At 32.0% G+C, this 21,489-nt stretch overlaps 1 protein-coding gene across 1 annotated transcript in view; it reads right to left on the bottom strand.

Moving 5' to 3' along the window:
• The window catches only part of LOC127714057 (uncharacterized), a 129,680-nt gene that overhangs the window by 71,445 nt on the left and 36,746 nt on the right, over window positions 1-21,489 (bottom strand). Inside the window, exons 7-9 of the mRNA XM_052220004.1 lie at window positions 7,652-7,687; window positions 7,031-7,079; window positions 2,308-2,501 (exon numbers count right to left, since the gene is read on the bottom strand). Coding sequence (XP_052075964.1) covers window positions 2,308-2,501; window positions 7,031-7,079; window positions 7,652-7,687 — 279 coding nt within the window. The remainder of the gene's footprint in view (window positions 1-2,307; window positions 2,502-7,030; window positions 7,080-7,651; window positions 7,688-21,489) is intronic.

The following is a 21,489-nucleotide window of genomic DNA, read 5'->3' as shown; positions in this document are numbered from 1 at the left end:
TGGTGACGCGTCGAAGCAACTGATATAGCTTCTTTCGATTACGATTCGTTATCTTAGTCTTTTGTATCTTGATTTGTTTAAAAAAAAAAAGTTACATAGCTCAGTATAACCACTAGGTATGCAACACAATATAATGTATATGAATTATCAAAATTTCAGTATTTATAATAAAATTATATGTTATTCAAAATTTACAATGAAAAAAATGTTTTTGCATTAATTTGCTTGTTTAACGTTAAAACTGAATTTCTGTTACAAAATCATCATTCTGGTAAATAGCTATTTGTGATTGGATTTCGGGAAAATTACTATAATTGAGCTGCGTCGGATAGAAATCGACCTTACGCAAGTGCACGTTTACATATACATGTATAAGACTTTGGTTGATTTCGAACCATACAAATCCGGAATAAAAGATGAATTCGGGTATGATTTTTAGGGTTCTTATACCAACTCAATTTTCATACAGTTACAGACTAAGTTTGCATAAAAAAAATATCAACCCGAAATAAGTAAATAGATGTATTGCTAATCATTTGCATAAGGTTGATTTCTATCCGACGCAGCTCATATATAGGTATAAAAAGCTATTCGAGATTGTTTCCAGGTGTCAAATTTGTTTTGTGTTTGTTTGTATTTAAAGAAGGGCATACAATTAATTGTTGGAAAAACTTTTTTTTTGTGTCAAAATTTTAGATTTAAAAAAAAGGTCGTCTTATCCTAGGATATCAACAGAAAATGAGATAAGGTGTAATAAATTATTTCAGAGTGATCGAAAGTACCAAAAATTATAAAAGAGTGGTATAAAGAACCTTTTTGTTAAAAACTTCTTAATTGTGAGAATTGGTTTTAGAGAAAATTGGTAAACGTTGGAGAAACGTCTTTTTGTGTTTATATAAAGATATAGATATAACTGTATGACAAATCATTCCCTTGTGCAAAAATTTTGAAAACACTCAGTGTTTGTTAAGAGATGGTAAACTTTAATAAATCTCATTATTTTGTTAGGATTTCAATAAAAAAAAAAACATTTTGATTACTCATGATCAGCAGATAGTGTTACGATACAAAAAATATGTAAAAATAATTGTGTTTTTATATACATGTATGTAGTCAACGCATCCATTTAACACCAAACATATGTAATTTGATGATTTGAAATACACTCGTATGTAAAATATACTTATATTTGTATTACAGGTCTACAAACAAGATCATCGAACATCACCAATGTAAAATATATTCTCTTTTCTCAATACTTAGTCTTTACTGGAGGTGTACAACAAAACTACTCAATTTTTGTATTTTCTTCTGATGTATATACTAAAAGTGAAGTTATCACTAACATAGATTTATGTCGCAGTCGTAAGCCAGGAACCTCGTCAGTATGTCATATACCAATGTTTTATTTAATATGATTTTTTATTTGGAGTATTCAGTTGCCTTTTAGTTTACTAATCGCTCGCAAATATATGACATTTAATTGAAATGACTTTCATAGATACATAATGCATGGCACCTTTACTATGAGATAGCGAACTAGTAACATAAAAAACCAAAAGACAAGTACATGCCATATTTACAGGGCAGTATCAAAAACTTCTTATCATATTTTCTTTTAAACTATTTTTGCACGTTGACGTATCAGTTTCTTAATGTTACAATACATGAAATGTGTAAGGCAAATATTATGAAATGTTTTTTTATTGATGAAAATAAGACATGTGATTATACAGCCGTGATACGAATGTTTGAGAAAGGTCCATAAAACGGATATTTTAGAAGGTCTAGTAATACGGGATATCTGTTTTACGGACGTGGTACTATTTATCCGTAAAATATTCGTGATACGTCTGTAGCTTTATCACCGGATTACAAAAGACTCATAAGTGACGCTCGATTCCTAAATATTTAAGGCCAAATAAAGTACGAAGTTGAAGAGCATTGATGGCCAACAACTCCGAAATGTATTCGATATACATATAAGGTAATCCATTTCTGGAGTAGAAAATCCTTATTATTTCGAACAATTCAAGGTTTTTTAAACATTGATGAGATTTCTTTTTAGCATGTTTTATATAAACTATCAGTTTTTAGAATTTCCAATGGTGAATACAATTTATCGCAGAAATACTGCAAATAAGAATGACGTATTAAATGATAAAAGTGCTATCATTCTAACCTGGAAATAGAATAGTAAAAGTTTAGAGGCACACTAAAACATCAAGCTACTGATGATTAAATGCACTTGTATTTGCTATATTCGCAATCATATCATTTTTATAAATTCATGCTACGTACACATACCTGCAATAAGGATACCACAGTCATTTCTAAGCAAATCACGTTTATATGTCTGCAAAACGTTCGTATAGTTGGGGCAAGCTGTAGATAATTCTTCTTGAAAATCCTTATTAAACTCTTTGTTACTCAATAGTTGCTCCAAAAGTTCAATAATAAAACGTAGTTTTTCCACAGCTTTTTCCGGTGAAATCTTTTGACTAAAACATTAACATTGGGATATAATCATTCCGATTGTTATTCAATTAAGATAATTTGTACCCTGCCGTTAGGCCATTTAAGAAATGGATACCCGTAATTATGTACTTACTTTACATGTTGCAGAAGTGTATTTCTATTGAATATGTTTTGATGAACTAATAAAAAGTAAAATAACAAAAAACTCCAAATAAAATTCAAAACGGAGAGTCCTTGTTCAAATAGCAAAATCAATAGCTCAAACACATCAAACGAATAGAAAACAACTTTCATATTCCTGACTTTGTACAGGCATTTCCTTATGTAGAAAATGGTGGATTAAACCTGGTTTTATAGCTAGCTAAACCTCTCACTTGTATGACAGTCGCATACAATTCTATTATGATGACCACAACGCTGAGCAAAACAAACATACATTATAGTAAAAAATGTCAAAAATTTGGGTACAACAGTCAACATTGTGTTATAATCTTGATCACTATCAATACAAATAACTATTTCAACAAAGACAAACAAAATGATATTTAGATACTCTATAGACAAAAGACATTTGTTGTCGAAATGCCCACCTGGTGCAACGAAACTCGTACATTGCATGTTAATACTACTACTGGGTTCATACCATTGCTAGCTGACTTCTTACGGTGTGTATATTTCACAACTTGTTCACTATACCTGTGATTGCAGTTGCGTTTTTGATTTTAATAAACATAATTTATGAATAAATGATAAGTTATTGAATAAGTCAGGAAAACAAACTTCACTTTATTCATTCATAGATACAAAGATTTGGTTAGGAAGTTATCTGTATATGTAGAGTTCTTATTCAAAACGGTATTCATGTAGCACATCTTATTCTGCATAGCGATATTGTTTATAAAGCTCGTAAATTTTGAAACGATCTATTAATCTAATTGATCCTTTGAATAAACTTATTCTGTTATGGATACCCCCTTTGGTTTGGATTTTATATGTGTGATTAAAGATAGTGTTTTCTACAAAAACATATCCAAGTTGTCGGAGAATTTTTTTCTGAATCAATTTATAGGTCTCCAAAGATGAAAAGCGAAGTGAGGGTTGGGCAATCAGCAGTTAAATAATATATCTTCTTATTGGAAGCATTTGTAAAAAAAAAAAATATGAGACACAGTTTTATAGCTTGTGTATGGTTAATTAAAGGAATGAAAACAATTTTGTACTACCATTTAACCTGAATTTTCTATTTTCATCCAAGTTGAGAGAGCACTTTTTTCCGGTCACTGAGCTTTATTTTCTTATTGATCATATCAAAATAAAAATTATCTTAAGATGAAGAAAGACAAATATTTCAGTTTTAAAGTTATTTAAAGATTTGAAAAATCCATTGAGTAGTTTTTGAAAATTATATATCACTTAAGACTATTGGTTGGAGTCAGAAAAGTTTGAGTTTAATGCTACCCTCATAATCTTCATATTCGATAAACAACTTTTGATTTTTCTACTCTTTTCACTATTTCTCCATTCCTATTCAAAATATATTGTAAAAGACTACCGGGGATCGCTTACATGGCAGTGTGAACCTCCTGATCTTTCAATGTATGAAAAACTGGGGTTACAATTAGGCAAAGCTTAGATATAAATACAATTAAAACAATATCACTGAACATTTTCATTACGCGGAACCCGGCACTTAATGTGACACTAAACTAACAAAAATCAACAAATATCGAAGGATAAGAACGACTACGTTGAATAGACCTACTTAATCTTTCCATTGTCATCAAATTCCTCTTTATGTCATTTGTATCTATATGCTAGCTCTGCTTAATTTTATAAAGATTGAAAGATCAAGAAAGTCTAGTCAATGCCATAGGCCATTTTCCTAAATATATCTTAAATATCAAGTCAATTGAAAAGCTTTTTTTGGTTTTCCATATATATGCCTTTATAAATATGTAGTGGTCTAGAGCGATGGACACAGTGCAGGGGTGTTGTCTCGATATCCCAATAGCATGAGTTCGAATCCAGGCAAAGGAAGAACAAAAATTCGTTGCCGCAAATTTGCAGATTTAACACTGTTGTGCTGATATTTAGAGTAGTCTTGTATATTAATATATATATATATATATATATATATATATATATATATATAGAAGTCTATAAAAAGGACCAACCAGCAAATTTACTATGTACCGGATCGTCTAAAATAGACGATACTGTGCAGATAAGGAAATAATTATATAAGTCTAGAGATTTGCACAACGATACTAATAAGATGGTATTATACGAAGATGTTGTTATTAAATCGTGTTGACAAATATTTCGGCTTAACAAATAGCCTTCTTCAGTGTCAACGATTTTAACAATACTCAATATATATGACGAGGAAAGGCATTACTCGACTAACGAAAGCTGTATTTTTATATAGCCTAGTTGGTCGAGTGGTCTAGGGCGCTGGACAAAGTGCAGTCAGAAGCAAGGGTTCAAATCCGGAGGGAATAACAAAAATTTGTGAACGCAAATTTACAGATCTAACATTTTTTGATATATTTGAGACGAATTATATATATATCATGGTGTTAGGTCAGTATAACACGGGTTATCCGATGGAGAATATCTGTCATAAAGTTATCACATGTTTAGACGTATATATATATATATATATATATATATATATATATATACAAGTCTAAATTGAAAACAACGTTCAAACCTATGATTGCGTTGGATAAAAACCGCAATTTTTTATACGTGTGCATGCAAAACAGATTTCTTGGTAGAGGGGTCTAAATACAGCACAAACAACATTTTCCAAAAGACCAAAAAAGTGAAAAAGTATATTTTAAGAAAACGCATTTGACAAACAGGTCGAACAACTGACGTTTTTAAACCCTGCTGACTGCCATTTGCGATTGCCAAATAAAGATATCACTAGATGTTACAAATGGATCTTAATTATTAATTTAATACCAAACAGAAAACAACAAATTTGCGGAAAAGATGGTATACCGCAAACATGAGGTGCAAAATTTAGTATATATCATAATAAAAATAAAAATTATAATTTGATGTGATGGCAAGGTAATTACATTATCATCCTTTACGACGGACAAAACATAGCTGATCTTAAAGATATACCATCCTATTTGCCATTATACATGTATGTATATCATGTACTGTGTTACAGCTCTATATAAATCCGACGAGGAAAGGCATTAATCGACTAACGAAAGCTGTATTTGTATATAGCCTAGTTGGTCTAGTGGTCTAGAGCACTGGACACAGTGTAGCTGGAGTTGACACGATGTCTCAGAAGCAAGGGTTCGAATCCCGCTGAGAAGAAAACAAAAATTTGCGATCGCAAATTTGCAGAACTAACATTGTGGGATAAATTTGAGACGAATTCTATATATTAGCTCAGTATAACTATGGGTTATCCGATGGAGAATATCTGTCATAAAGTGAGCAAATGTTAAGATGCATTACATATACCCCTCTACCAAGAAATTTGTTCTGCATGCACACGTATAAAAATTGCGGTTTTTATCCAACGCAATCATTGGTTTGAACGTAGTTTTCAATTTAGACTTGTTTATATATATACTATATATACAAGTCTAAATTCAAAACAACGTTCAAACCTATGATTGCGTTGGATAAAAACCGCATTTTTATACGTGTGCATGCAAAACAACTTTTTTGTAAGAGGGGTCTAAATACAGCACAAACAACATTTTCCAAAAGACCAAAAAAGTGAAAAAGTATATTTTAAGAAAACGCATTTGACTAACAGTTCGAACAACTGACGTTTTTAAACCCTGCTGACTGCCATTTGCGATTGCCAAATAAAGATACACTAGATGTTACAAATGGATCTTAATTATTAATTTAATACCAAACAGAAAACAACAAAATTACGTGTGCATGCAAAACAACTTTTTTGTAAGAGGGGTCTAAATACAGCACAAACAACATTTTCCAAAAGACCAAAAAAGTGAAAAAATATATTTTAACAAAACGCATTTGACTAAAATATATATATATATTTGTATTTTCACATGTTACTAGAATGTATGGTTGTTTTTGTAAATTGAGATATCATGTTTTAGAATAACATCTTTGGTTACATTTTGTTGATAAAAATCTGTTATTCATAAAGTGAAAATTTTTATTTACGTAAGGGTGCATCATGTTTATATTCGAAAACATCAAAACTTCACGATAACTTGTAGGGGTCACAAAACGATTTCATGCATCTAGTGTTGCTCCTTTCAACTACAACTATAAACTTTATTATCGAATGCTCAAATTTATAATACTGTGTGCGTGACAGTACTTTTGACAGAGAAACAATGAACATTAAACCAGCTAGCAGTAGATTGGACATTTAATATTGAATAACGAATAAATATCAAGCAACTAACTTCACATACATCATCTTTTACAACATTATACAAATACGAAAAGTACCGAATTCACATTCACATTCATATGTCGTTAACAGTTAGGAATACGGTATCAATAACAAAGATTTTTTTTATTGATTACCAACCTTTCATTTCGACATTCTTTCCTCATGTCTGTTATAGGAAAATATCTGACTGAAAATTAGAAACAAAATACATTGTTTTGCTACTATTACGACGAAAGCTAAATGTAACACTTCAACAAATTGTTTGATAGTAATTTTTTTTTCGATTTGATATCAATACACATGTACGACATTCTTAACAATTTTGTGTTGCAGATTACAAAGGATTCTTTTATCCGCGATAGTGACAGAAAAAAATGTTGCTTGATATGAATAATAAAACGAATATTCTTCTAAGAATTTCAAATAAATTCAAATGAAATGATTTTGAACGAAAAAGATATGTATGTTATATGTAAAAAAAATCTTGTTTCCCTACTTAGCAATTTATTATAAGCAGTAACATTGTATATCAAATTCTTTTGTAAAGTGAGATGTTTTTGTTCGATTGGCAAACATTGCATAACCTCATTTTGAAATATGATTTTGAAATAAAGTTACAATCATACAAGTATAAGAACTTTGATGATTAAAATATTTCCTTAATTCAACCACTTGATATGTTTATTTGGATTTTTCAAATAAGCCTTTTGGCTTGTAAAGTTATTAATAATGACATAAACACTCTAATCAAATACTTACATTCCATCACCGCCATAATCGCCAAAAGTATAATAGCTAGAAAAAACAAACCGTATATTTATACATGTCTATTACCCAGCATATCCTTTTGATCCCATATTAATATTGTGATGAATATTGTTTTTAATACATTTACCATGCATCGTATGTACATTAAATCCGGGGTCCGAAATTGATCTTTATCCGGAATTGGTATACGGTCAGATTAAAACACGATAAATGTGCTTTCCTAATTCATTAATATATGTTGGTATAGTTAAAAACTTATTGATACAGTCTTTCTGATTAAGACTATTATTTGGGAGAGTCCAAAATTTAGTTTATAAAGCCATGCTTGTAGTGATTATGTTAGTCGGATGTCGAAAGTTAAGCTAAAGACACACAAAGAAATAGAGGTGAGAATCAATTGTTTACAATAACTCTTAAGAAGAATTAGGAAGCATCGTTCCTGTAAGCAACAATTATTTAAAAAAAAAGTAGCTGCTGAAGAAACAGTGGCATCCGAGTCAAGACATGGCTGTATCATAAAGCTTTGGCTGAAGTATAAAGCGTCGTCTTTAGCTTGAAGCAATGGGCTTATTTAAGAGCATTGGTTTAAGTTGGAGCTTTGACACTTTTTAAAGAGCAATTAAGAGCATTTGTTTTAAACAGCAATTAAGAGCATCGGCTTTAAACAGCAATAAAAAATTTGGTTTTAAAGAGCAACTGTAAGAAAAGCAGTAAACCAGATAAAAAAACAGAGAAATAAGACATCTTCCTTGCATCGATCACCAACTGTTTTAACCGTGACTAATTTATTTGAGGACCAGAAGCCATTAAGCCCTTGGTGTCCGTCGTTCTTCATAGGGTGACCGAACCACTTACCTATTCGATTCTAAAACGCTACCAATTAGTTAGCCCTTGTGATACTCGGAGAAATAACTCTGATACGTACTCCGAAGAGTACCTACTCCGTACCCAAGGTATTTTTATACCCAATTTTCAATAATTACTTCCAATTGTCAAAAAGATATTTTCTGCTCACCCAAGGAAACTCTGAATAACGACCAAGACAATTGCTTACTTATAACACTATTCAGAACTGTTAGAATGATGTGTCATGGGACTGCTCTAAACTGTTCTAGAACGGTCGAAAAATAGAACCTCAATGATTGCACCTTTCTAAATAACATTGAAATGATTGAATAGAGCTGATTTTTTGTATATATTATATGATTTGAGTTTTAGTCGACGAAGAATTTAGGAAGTAAACTTGACATCTTAAATATGATAATAATTATTTTCAAAAATGAACCAAGTTAAATGATGAAGTAAAAACGAAATCTTAATACATTTATAGAACATGTTTAACTTAAACGATAAAATTCAAAATAAATAATACATAAATATATCAAAATGGATAAATAAGTACATAACAATCATGAATGTAGCTGTTTTCTTTTGTCTGCTAGTGTTAATAACAGCTCATTTATTAGCACTCATGTATATGTCTCAATATCAAAGACATATTCTGTACATTAGCTTCAAAAAATGTTAAAATCATTTCACAAAATGTGTTTTCCTACCCTAGACAGAAATTGCTGTTAGTTGTTTTTGTCACTACATTTTACGAATTATCCTAAACTGCGTTTTTGGTTTTGATACGAGAGCTAATAATGACAAAACGCGTCTCTGAATTATTTCTTTTTATATGCCTGTTATTTTTTTTATCACGTATCAAATTAAGGCAATACCAGTTGTTGTTCAAATCTCATAAATTGATTAAGAAGATACAAATAAAAGTTACCGAACAAACATCCGAATGAATTGTATAAACTCCGAAAAAATCGAAATCGGGTACGACGTCATGGAAATTGTCTCCTTCTATTCATGCATCAACCGACATGTCAATCCATAATAAGTCAAAATTTGAAATCGGGAATGGAATACAGTCGGTAAAAATTAAAAAAAAAACCATTTCACTGGTTTTCAAAGATAAGAAATATTAACTTCAGTGCTATAAAATTGACTTTATACAGAAACGTGAACTTAAAAAAACAAACCGTCAATTCGATGTTCATTTAATGTCCATTTTGAAAGGTAGTTTTATTAAGATAAACAAACACTTCGACAAGAAGATGAATGCATGTGAATACATTTTCGAAACTTTTATCATTACCCCATACAGTCGCTAACTGTATAAAGATATAAGACATGTCATTAGTTAGCTGAGACCCAGAAACATAGAATCGGTCAACCAATTTGAGATGGTCTGCGTAAAAATTATATAGTGTAGTTTTCAGTCGTTCTTCCACATGAATTTGTCTGAACGGTTTTTAAGCAAGGAGCACCCCCTGTTAATCCTACCTAAGGTTAAAAAATGTTATTGTTATTACATGTAATAAATTATACTATAAAAAGTAATACATAGTTATGTGTAATTTCGCATATTTGCAATTTCATGTCACAATTTTTTTTTAATTAGTTGTTACTGCCTTTGAACTAGCTATCAGTAACTGCGAGTACTCTCAGATCTGTTTTTTTTTTTTTTTGTCTTTTTTGTTGGGAGGGATGTATATATTCCCTTCCATGTCCGGTCTGTGTTTTTGATACATGATTTTCTTCTTTGTATCGATCTGATGAGTTAAGTCCTTTTCAACGGAATTGTATTGTTTGTTTTTATGTTGTATCGTTACACCAAAGTCCCAGGCTAGGGTAGGGATGGCGCCTTTAAACATGTTTAACCACGCCTCATTCTATATGGATCGTTCCCAAGTAAGAAGCCTGTAATTAAGTGGTTGTCGTTTATTGCTGTTTCTCATATTTGTTTTTCGTTTATTTTTATTTTTTTCGTTTTTTCTTGTGTTTTGCTGTTTCACTACAGTCCCAGGTTAGGGGAAGGGTTGGCTCCATCAAACATCTTAACCCCGTCACATTCTGTATCTGCCTGTCCGAAATCAGGAGTCTGTAATTCAGTGGTTGTCGTTTTATGGCTGTTGCTCATATTTGTTTTTCGTTTATTGCTATCAACTGGGAGACATCTACTTTATATTCAGGCACTGCTTGAAATTAGAAGTATTGTATCTTTTGACGTAAAGTGTTTTTTACCAACGACTCTCATTGTCAATTCTAGATGTAAATTAAGATATGAGGCACCAATGTCAAGTATGATAGGAAAGATGCGTTAAATATAGTCACCAAATCTTAAATTACTTAGTAAGAGAATATTATCTATATAGCGGAACGTGAAGTTAAAAGAAACTGCTAGATTCTAACCATTCTTCCAGGGGAAGCTCATGAATGAAATCTTTCTTATAGAAAAGAGAGAAAATGGAGAAAGAGGAATATAGTTTGGTTCTCAAATATTTATTTTTTTTAAGTTGAAAAACGTGTCCTTCAAACGAATTAAATATGTTTCAAACTACATTTGAATCAGAGAAGCTTCTTAAGTATTATTACTTCCCTCCTAAAAAGAGTTATTTGTATCTGCGTAAGCCATTCTTTCTTTTATCAATCAAATTTTACGATTGTTTCATCTTTCTTTTTGTTTAGAATAAGGAACATGTGTGTAATGGGTTATCGTTGTGTTGTGGATATTTCAGTGCGTCTACTACATGTAAGTAACTGGTATTTCGCACCACTTTTAAAACGAATCAGATTTATTACACCTGGTCGTACTTTACGAATTTGTATTTCGGTCGAATACGCTTCCCTAGCGTTTGCTCTTACACTGTGTAAGTGAATGTTTTATGCTATTGCAATTTTAAGAGACTTAGGTTATATGTACTCGACATGACCTATTTTTATAGTTCAAACCGCCACTGGAGTAACAATTTTCAAAGTTACTCAAAAGTATTACTTTCTTAATTGCTGATAAAAATATATGTGCCTAAATTGGGTAAAAGTTTTGTGGACGTTTGGTTGGTGACCCGGCTATAACACGTTGATTGTAAGGACACTTACGTAACGTTGGTTGCCAGTACAGCGGAGGAAGATCTTGTTCTTAATCTGAGGTAGACAATCCAAGGGGACATTGATCAAACCTATGATTGTTTAAGATTTCTTCTTTGATAATTGTGGTGAGAATTTCCAAGAGAATTGTCAATATATAATTCTTATATCGATAAGTTGATGTAATGTAATTTACAAACTAAAACGATGTTGTTTGGGCATTGATTGCGTCGAAACAAATTATATGCATCGAGATCGGACATGTTTTTGGATCATTTGGATTTTGAAGCTATAGATATGCAGACTTTCTAAAATTCAAACTGATCACACGAATGATACACGTATGGACGATACACGTTCGTTAAATGGACAGCGAATGGACCATGAATGCACGTTGAATGATGCGCTCACGATGAGCGTTGAGCGTTACCCGGAGGATTAACGCATAATGAGTGATGAGCGTTACACGGACGTTGAATGCACGATGAGTGATGAGCGTTACACAGACGATAAATACACGATGAGTGATAAGCGTTAGGAAGACGATGATCGCAAGATACATAAACAGTGATTGATTAGTATACAAAAACTAGAATGTGAATATAGAATCAAACTATTTTTTGATCTTTTTGGGTTTTTTTTCGGTAAATATATGATTTTATTGACTGTTGGCCTCGGTAAATATCAGTTTTCAAAAATCAATAATTTATACTTATTGATTGGGTATGAGTGGAATAGTAAGTTTATTGCCCCCCGAGGTGCAACTATTTTCCTGAGGCGTAGCCGAGGGCAATACTTGTTTCCGAGGGGACAATAAACTTTCTATTCCAAGAATATCCAGTCAGTAAGTGTTTTATTTTACCGAAAGAGACAACAGACAAAAAATGTCGGGGCTTCATCGACTATCGTAGTATAAAAAACAGAGACACAACCATACTGTTTTATGTTTACTTCATATATATTCTGAATCCTAAGGCTACGTCCCGCACTGACATCAACCCTAGATATAATAGGTTTTCAACGCGACGTCGTAACTTGCGCGGTATTTTCAACATACTCCAATCCCGTAGCTGCAGTTGAAATTCCGTGAAATATAATGACGCTTGCGGTCAAATAGTTCCATCGAGGGAAAATAGTTGGAAACTATTGACTGAATAGTTCAACGCTTGCAATTTGAAAAATAGTGAAAATTTTATAAACATATTTTATACAGAAAATGATAACTGAGGTATAATAAAGCCATTAATTGACGTCATCCTAAGACAGTTATTGTACACTTTTTGCACAAAGCATGCATATTGAGGACCAGTATCAATGATAAATTAAGGTGCTGCCTGAAATTGCCGAATTACACATTATGTCTATTCACGTTTGACAAAAGATCAAATGACACTGATTTACACACCTTATTAACCATGAATTCCTGTTGAATATCTCATATGACAATCTTTATGATTGATAAAATTGAGAAATGAAATGGGGAATGTGTCAAAGAGACAACAACCCGACCAAAGAGTGGAAACATTAGTTCCGTTCAATATACCCTAGGTTCATGTTACAAAAAGGCTTCCATCCGATATGGCGTTGTTTTTTTGTGTCCTGCTTTATCCTTGTCTTTCGACTTAGTTTGCAGACCTTACCTATATATTGATAATTTGTTTTCGTCAAGAACTGTATACTAGTAGTACTGTTGCCTTTATTCTTCTCAAAACAGATATAAACAGACACTCTTATTTTGTTAAAAATTTAGGACTTTCAGTTTAGTATTTTTAATAGGATAAGGAAGTTTTCCGGAACATAGAGAAAACACAAAGACAAATGAAGACCTCTTGGTAGACATGAAAATGTGCTAGATTACCATTTTATTTAATATTGATTTAGAATTTTGTGAATATTATTATATATGTCATTCGGACACCTGTTTCCCTCGATCGGAAGAAGAAATTGTTCAATCTAAAATAGGACGTTACCTGTCATATGGCATCATATTTATTACTTATCAAATATTATTTCATGCTAAATAATGGTCATTTCCGTATTTTATATAAAAAAAAATCCAATAACTTTTGAACTTAATATATATATCTAGAAAATTTTCGATCATTTATACAGTTAGTTATCTATGTCTTTGATACGGTACCTCTACGGATAGGCTACCACGTCACATGAATTATTTCAACAATCAAAGTTCATTTGTAGATCGAACGGGAAGTTAAAAATAAAGGCTAGGTTGCAGTCAAAAAATCATTCATATATTGGAACCTATTTGCCTTTTTACAAAACCTATGTGTTTTTAATAGTGCGAATTTTTATTAATGATAACGCAATAATAAAAATCATTTTGAGACGGTCCCTGTACGCGTTGTGTGTGTAGTATTTTAAATACAACGTGCTATAGTGCATTTTGACAATTAACCTGGGAATAGTTTCTAATTATATATTGTCCTAGAATAAAATGATTATTTCTGAACGTTTTCTACGTGATATTTTTTATTTCAATCATAGCCTGGGAAAATGTCGGAAAGCATGAAGAAAATTAATAAAATATAAGAAGGTTTGTATATTTTTCTTGAGAGTAACACACCAGCTTCATTGGGACCTCTTATCTACTGATTAATATTTTGTTCTCATAAAACAACTCAATTTTTAAGGATTTCCGCATTTACTTAAATCAATCCAAATGTTTTACAGGAAAACTTCTTTTAAGTTGCATATCATGCCACAGGATTTCACTTCACATGGAAATTGGACTTTAAATTTCTCTATACAACTAATTAAATGGCCTGATTACATGGACATTTAAAAAGTCGGAATGCGAATATATATGTTCGAACTCTTTTAGGTCATTTTTTAGTACAAACAAAAGAACAATGTCAATCGGACCTGCCTTGATACCATAACTTCCCTTGAATATTTAATAGATAACATTTTTGTTCGCTATGGAGATTCCGTATATCGTCAGGTTATCGGAATTCCCATGGGACCTAACTGTGAACCACCTATTGCGGACCTGCTTCTGTATTGTTATGAGTTACAGTTTATGACTAAAATCAGCAAAGACCCATCGAAACAACATCTGATTCAAAAATTTAATAACACTTTTAGATATTTAGATGATATATTGGCTCTCAATAATGACGACTTCAGTATGTACACTAAAGACATTTATCCTACCGAACTGACTCTAAAAAAAGCTAATACTAACAATGAACACTGCCCTTTCCTGGATCTTGATATCTATATCTTTAACGGGAAGCTTAATACTAAAATTTATGATAAAAGAGATGATTTTTTGTTTCCTATTGTTAATTATCCATTTTAAGATGGTGACGTTCCCTTGTCACCATCTTATGGTGTTTATATGGTGTTTATATATCTCAACTTGTTCGATTCGCTCGTGTATGTAACAACGTTTTTGATTTCAACGAAAGAAATCTCTGTATTACTGAAAAATTATTACACCAGGGTTTTAGATATCACAAACTAGTCAAAACATTTACCAAATTTTATCATCGGTACAAGGACATCATTCGTAAATATAAATCAACATGCAGACATCTTATACGTTCAGGTATTTCACATCCAATATTTTATGGTAATATTCTTTACAAAGCACAAAAATGTCGGCATTCACCTCAAAAGCTAACCAAACCTTTAAACAGACTTATTCGGAAAGGATATAGCTACGATACTGTTGTCAGGTCATTAAGGATTGCATATTTTGGTATTAATATTGATTCACTTATAGGGTCTTTGCATCGGAAATAAACACATTTATTCTAAAACCAGTTGTTGGCATGATACGGGTTATGTTCTTCTCGTATATTTTATGATGGTATGATGCTAAACTCCTAACGGGAGGGATTGTACCTTATTTTCATATGATGAAGACATAATCTTTCGTTCACATCAATTGAGGTTTGGAGCTAGCATGTCAGTAACTGCTAGTAGTCCTTTGTTAATTTATGTATCATTGTCATTTTGCTTAGTTTTTTTGTTACCTATTCTGACATCGAACTCGGACATCTTTTTAACTGAGTTTTACTGTGCGTATTGCTATGTGTTTCTTTATTTTACATAGGCTAGTGGTATAGGAGGAGGGTTGAGATTCACAAAACATGTTTAACCCCCGCCGCATTTTGGCGCCTGTCCCAAGTCAGAAGCCTCTTGGCTTTGTTAGTCTTGTATGTTTTTTTAATTTTAGTACCTTTATATGTTTTGGAGTTTAGTGTGACGTCCATTGTCACAGAACCAGTACACAATTTTATTTAGGGGCCAGCTGAGGACCAACTCCGGGTGCGGGATTTTCTCGCTGCGTTGAAGACCCATTGGTGGCCTTCGGCTGTTATCTGCTCTTTGGTCGGGTTGTTGTCTCTTTGACATATTCCCCATTTCCATTCTCAATTGTATTAGCATCTACCATGAGTACAGACAGCTTCAATAACGAGTAAAAGGATAATTGAAGACATTCAGGAAACAAAATATGAAGATATGATTGATGAAATAAATGCATCAAGATTATAACGCAAACTGAGTGTTTGAATTTATATTGCGATTGGTTTGTAAAATTTGCATTAGACATCCGGTTTGCAGAAACTGGGATTTGCAATAGGACTTAGAAAAAATTATGTACACTCCCAAGTAATAAATAAAATAGTCAAGCCTAAAAAGGTAAATTCAAATTGTAGCTGTATATATATGTTGCGGACCAAATGAGTATTTGAACCATACGTGTACGGTCAAGAGAATTATACTCGTTTGGTTATCAACGGATCAAACCATATGAGTATTTAGACCATATAGATATTTCATCATTTATCTTGTCGACTTTTTCGTCCGCAAGTGAAACCATGGTCGTTTTTGGCATGGACCTGTTTTCCTAGTGCTTAAATTATTATTTCTGAAACGTTAATTTTCAAAATCTCAACTTATTTTCATTTAATTATTGTGTTCTTTCTCCTATTCATACGATTTATCTGTTATTATAAGTTCGTATGTATATGAGCACACATTAGATAACTAAAAGCAATTGGAATTATTTAAGAAATTTTATTGAAAAAAGACATCAAAATAAATTTAGGATAAAAGAAAAAAAGAGAGGGTTCAATGACCAAAGTTCCTGTGAGTTAAGCAATTGCATAAGTTCTTGTTTAACAGGTCATTAAGATATTTCTTAGAGAAATATTGCGTTTCGTACAATGCAAGAATCTACACACAATTACAAAATTTTAAATAAAGGTGTTATTACATCATCTTTACCTTATTCTGTTAACAGTTCATTATTTCAAATCGAAAGCAAAAAAAAATTAAAAACCAATTGTTCAGAGAACAATTGAAGGTCTTTCCACATCAATTTTCTAAATAATTGATAAAAAGCTACTTCCGGTTTACTCAGTTACTTTTGGCGTCCATTCATAGGTTTCTTCATAATGATTCAATAAATATATGATTTCTATACACTTTTGCCTGAAATAAGGGAGATGATTGCCAACTTCCGATTGAGAAAATGTCACTTTCGGTCTCATATGATAGCTGTATTTACACTGATTCCAAAAATATATGGTTTATATATACTTCACCTGTAAAAGGGAGAAAATTGGCTACTTCCGCTTTAGAAAATGTCACTTCCGGTCTCATATGATAGCTTTATTCACACTGATTCCAAAAATATATAGTTTGTTTATACTTTTGCCTGTAATAAGGAAGATGATTTGCTACTTCCGGTTATAAAATGTCACTTCCGGTCTCTCAAATGATAGGTTTATGTATGCCCATTCAAAAAATATATGGATAAAATGGTACTTTTCCATGAAATAAGTGCAAAAATTACTACTTTCGGTTCACTCAGGTCACTCCCGGTTGACATTTTTCCAGGTCTTATATCACCAAATATTTTGCAAAGACCTTATGGCTTTATGTATCACCCAATATTTTGCAAAGACCTTATGGCTTTATCATGTACCAATCTGAAGTAATAATCAATTTACCTTGAAATAAAACGTTTCAGGGGCAATAACTCCTATAAGATACCATTGGATTGTTTCAGACCAAATATATCATATCTAAATCACTATGAAGCAAACATTTTGCACTAGTTCTTTCATATTTAACTTAAAAGTGTCAAAGAAAATGCAAAAACAAGCAAAAGTAAAAATTGAGAACATGACCTTGATCTTTGACCTTGACCTCATTTTCTAAGTTAGGACCCAAGGAACCTCGAATAAAAGGACTATAGGTTTATACGGTTACGGTTTATGAGTTACAAAATCATAACGACAAATTTATTTGGTAAAGGTAGATAACTCCTAGAAGATGTCACTGGATCGCATCGATCAAAATCAGCCAAAATTTCCTGAAGATGTAACGAACAATTAGGAAAAAAAAATTGTTGTTATCTTTTTTGGTTACGGAGGACATACAATAACAAGAAAAACAATGTTTGGGGAGATAACTCTTACAATAAAAAAGTCTTCGCCTAAACATGGTGAGTTTCAGAAGCGCAATAACTGTTCGATAGAATATCCAAAAAATCTAAGCGACATCTTGCGAAATATTTTTATATCGCAAGAAAAGGGTTTGGCGGAAGAAGAAAAAAATAATAAGAATAATAATTAAAATGTCAATTGTTCTTGAACAATTAAGAGGTCTTTCCTTTTCGTAATGTAAAATACATGTTTCAATAGGCGTAGGATGCATTGAAAAGCTCTTTAACACACTTAATACTCTTAAAATATGACAAAAAACACATAATCCGCTATTTGGGACATGACCATCACTTTGACCTTATGACCTTTGTCAAGTTCATTGGTCCAGGATGTCATTTTAAAAGACCCCATGGGTCTAGGACCTTTGGTTCAAGAGTATAAGCTAATTTTGTCTTTTCAGAAACAGTTAATTGGGGTTATGCCCCTTACAGATAGGTCAAATCTCTTTGGTCATAATGTAAAAATGTTTTGCCTCTATGACCCAAACAATTTTCACTATTTACGATTTCTGTAAGTATAATCGTTTTTGAGATATCCAATAAAAAGTAGTTAGGTCAAAGGTCAAGGTCAATCTTAAAAAGCTTTAAAACACATTGAAAATACTTTAAATAAGGTCAAAAACACATAATTCGTTATCAGGGACATGACCTTCACCTTTGACCTTGTGACCTGTGTCAAGGTCAATTGTTTCAAATGTCATTGCTGAAGACCCAATGGATCTAGGACCTTTGGTTATATAGTAAAAGCTGATTTTGTCTTTTCAGAACTTAAAACAGGGGTTATGCCCCTTACAGAAAGGTCAAATCTCTTCGGTCAAAATGTAACAAAATTGCGCCTTAATGACCCAAACACTATTCAAAACTTCTGTAAGTATAACGGTTTCTGAGATTATCCCATAACAAGGTGTTAGGTCAAAGGTCAAGGTCAACATACAAATTTGACCTTGAGGCATTTTCAAAGTCACATAAATTGATGATCATTGGTGAAGATCCTAGTTGGCTACGACTTACGGTTTCTGAGTTTAAGTGGCCAACCGACATCGGTTAATTTGCATAGGGGCATAACCCTACCAATGAGTCGTTGAATCTTTTTGATCCAAATGTAACGAAGAACCATGGTCTGGTCCTGAACAAATGTCGCCCTTCGTTTTTTTTAACCTATTACGGTGACGGTTACCGAGGGATAACTCCGAACCGACAAAATATTACGACTCACAGGGTGAGTTCCGGATAGGCATTGATGACACCGATACAACGTGTGAACATGAAAGCGACACGTCTTACGATTAAGGCTGTTTACTTCGTCAAAGTTTGGCGGAAAAAGAATAACAATAATAATAATCAGAAGAAATACAGTAAGGTCTTTCCCTTTTGGAAAAGGAAAGACCTTAATAATCAGAACAAAACCAATAGGTCTTTCCACGGAAAAGTGGTAAGACCTAAAAATCAACAACAATGTTTTGGTGACCAGTCAGCAGTCTCGGGTTCACGTGTTGCTTTTCTTTTTTTAAAGAAAGCAACTTTTTTATCAATGAATACGTGTTGCCTCTGTGGTCAAGAGTGAAAAAATTGCAGGGATTTAATTTCTGAAGACAGCATATATTTGAAATATTTGCCAAATTTGTACAGCGAGTCTAACGAATTAATAAAAAAAGAACATTTTTAATACAAACATTCTTAATCACAAGGAGACATTTTTTTCTTCAAATATCAGACAATCAATTATTGATTAAATCAAATGCACATTTAACGTGAGCTGTTTTATGTTTGTTGTGGGAATATCGTGCAATGCAAAAAATAGTAGCGGGAGTTGTATTCTATCTGCATCTTTTTTTTTTTTTTTTTGACGAACTTTTATAAAACATAATTTTATATCCAATTACGTATACTTTGCTTTATGCTTATAAGTCTTGATGCCTGAAAGGTTTCAAGTTTTTGATTGCGGTATTCGCAGATAAAAAAAACTTTTGCAGTAATTTAAGTTGTCAGACATAAAACGTATTTATAAAACTTGTATAATTATTAAAATTGAATTGCATAAAATTCAATAAGTATGTTATGATTATCATCCCTTTTGCGGATGACCTTAATAATGTTTACCTTTAAAATGATTTTTCGACAGAATGTTATATATTTTGAAATTTGTTCCTCTCTATGGACACTTAATTACTCTAAGGCTAAATGTCATCGTTATTTGTACGACTATACCCCTAGCAGAGCTATAGAAAAACAGTACATTAACGGGTGTTACACGGACTCTTTTTAGAGGATACACCGACACTTTTTAGTTGTTACACGGTCCCTTTTAATGAATAGAATCACTCGTGCGTGATCAGTGAGTTCATGGGCACTTTAAATTTCAATTAGATTTGAACTTTTTGTTTCACAGACATATTTCCTGTCTTTTTTTATTAAAATAGTTACGTTGGCATCAATAACTATATTTTTTTTCAAGCAATTCCAGTATATTACTATTCATACCAGTACACTAAGGGATTGACCATTTATCTTCAAAAGGGGGGTTATGGTTTTTTCCTAAAAAAAATATTCTGATCCCTAATTTTATGAAAAAAATATATTGTGGTCAAGCAGATGACAAAATAATGTTCTGATTCCTGATTTTCCGAATACCGTATATAATAGTGCTAATTTCGGAAAAAACTATTTGGGTGATAGCGTTGAAAAATAAATAATTTTCTTACTCAGAAAAAAACATACCCCCTTTTGAAGCTAAATGGTCGGTCCGTAAATGTTTTTTTTTAATACATGTATATGGACATGAATAGTATTCTGGACAATGATGAAAGTAAAGAAATGCTTGTACCGACGTTTGAATTTCAATAAAAAAGACAGGAAATATATATATAAAAAAATCAAATCTAATCAAAAGATAAAATCCCTATCAACTCACCAATGCACGATTGATCCTATAAATAAAAAGTGTCCGTGTTATACATGTTCAAATAAGCAGCAAATCTTGAAGAAAATCATTCAACTTAGTCACCAATTTTGGATCGTATTGTGACACGTGTTTAATCCTGATTAATACTATTAGAGACATATAAAAACCTATAAGCATGACAAATTTTTAAAAAATAAAAAAAATATCTGCCTATATATATCTAATATCAAGACAAAATCCATTTTTTCATAACATTTCATTCACTAATGAAATAAGAAATTCATTCTTTTTTAACATTTATAATGTTATTGAATTCATATATTTGTGAGCAAACGTACGATTTTTATTATTTTTTACGGGGGAATAGGGGGATAGAATGGCACATCCTGCATTTTTTCAACAAAAAAGGATCAAGCCTGTTTATTTTAAAATTGTTTACCCCCCCCCCCCCCCCTTTCCGTTTTCCCCCAAATAAAAATTAAATGTTAGCTTGCTTACCTCTGAAACCTTTTTCATACATTA

This window comes from Mytilus californianus, unplaced genomic scaffold (assembly GCF_021869535.1).
Source record: "Mytilus californianus isolate M0D057914Y unplaced genomic scaffold, xbMytCali1.0.p SCAF_9, whole genome shotgun sequence".
In the NCBI taxonomy this organism is placed as follows: domain Eukaryota; kingdom Metazoa; phylum Mollusca; class Bivalvia; order Mytilida; family Mytilidae; genus Mytilus; species Mytilus californianus.
This window is presented reverse-complemented; position numbering and strand designations above follow the sequence as displayed.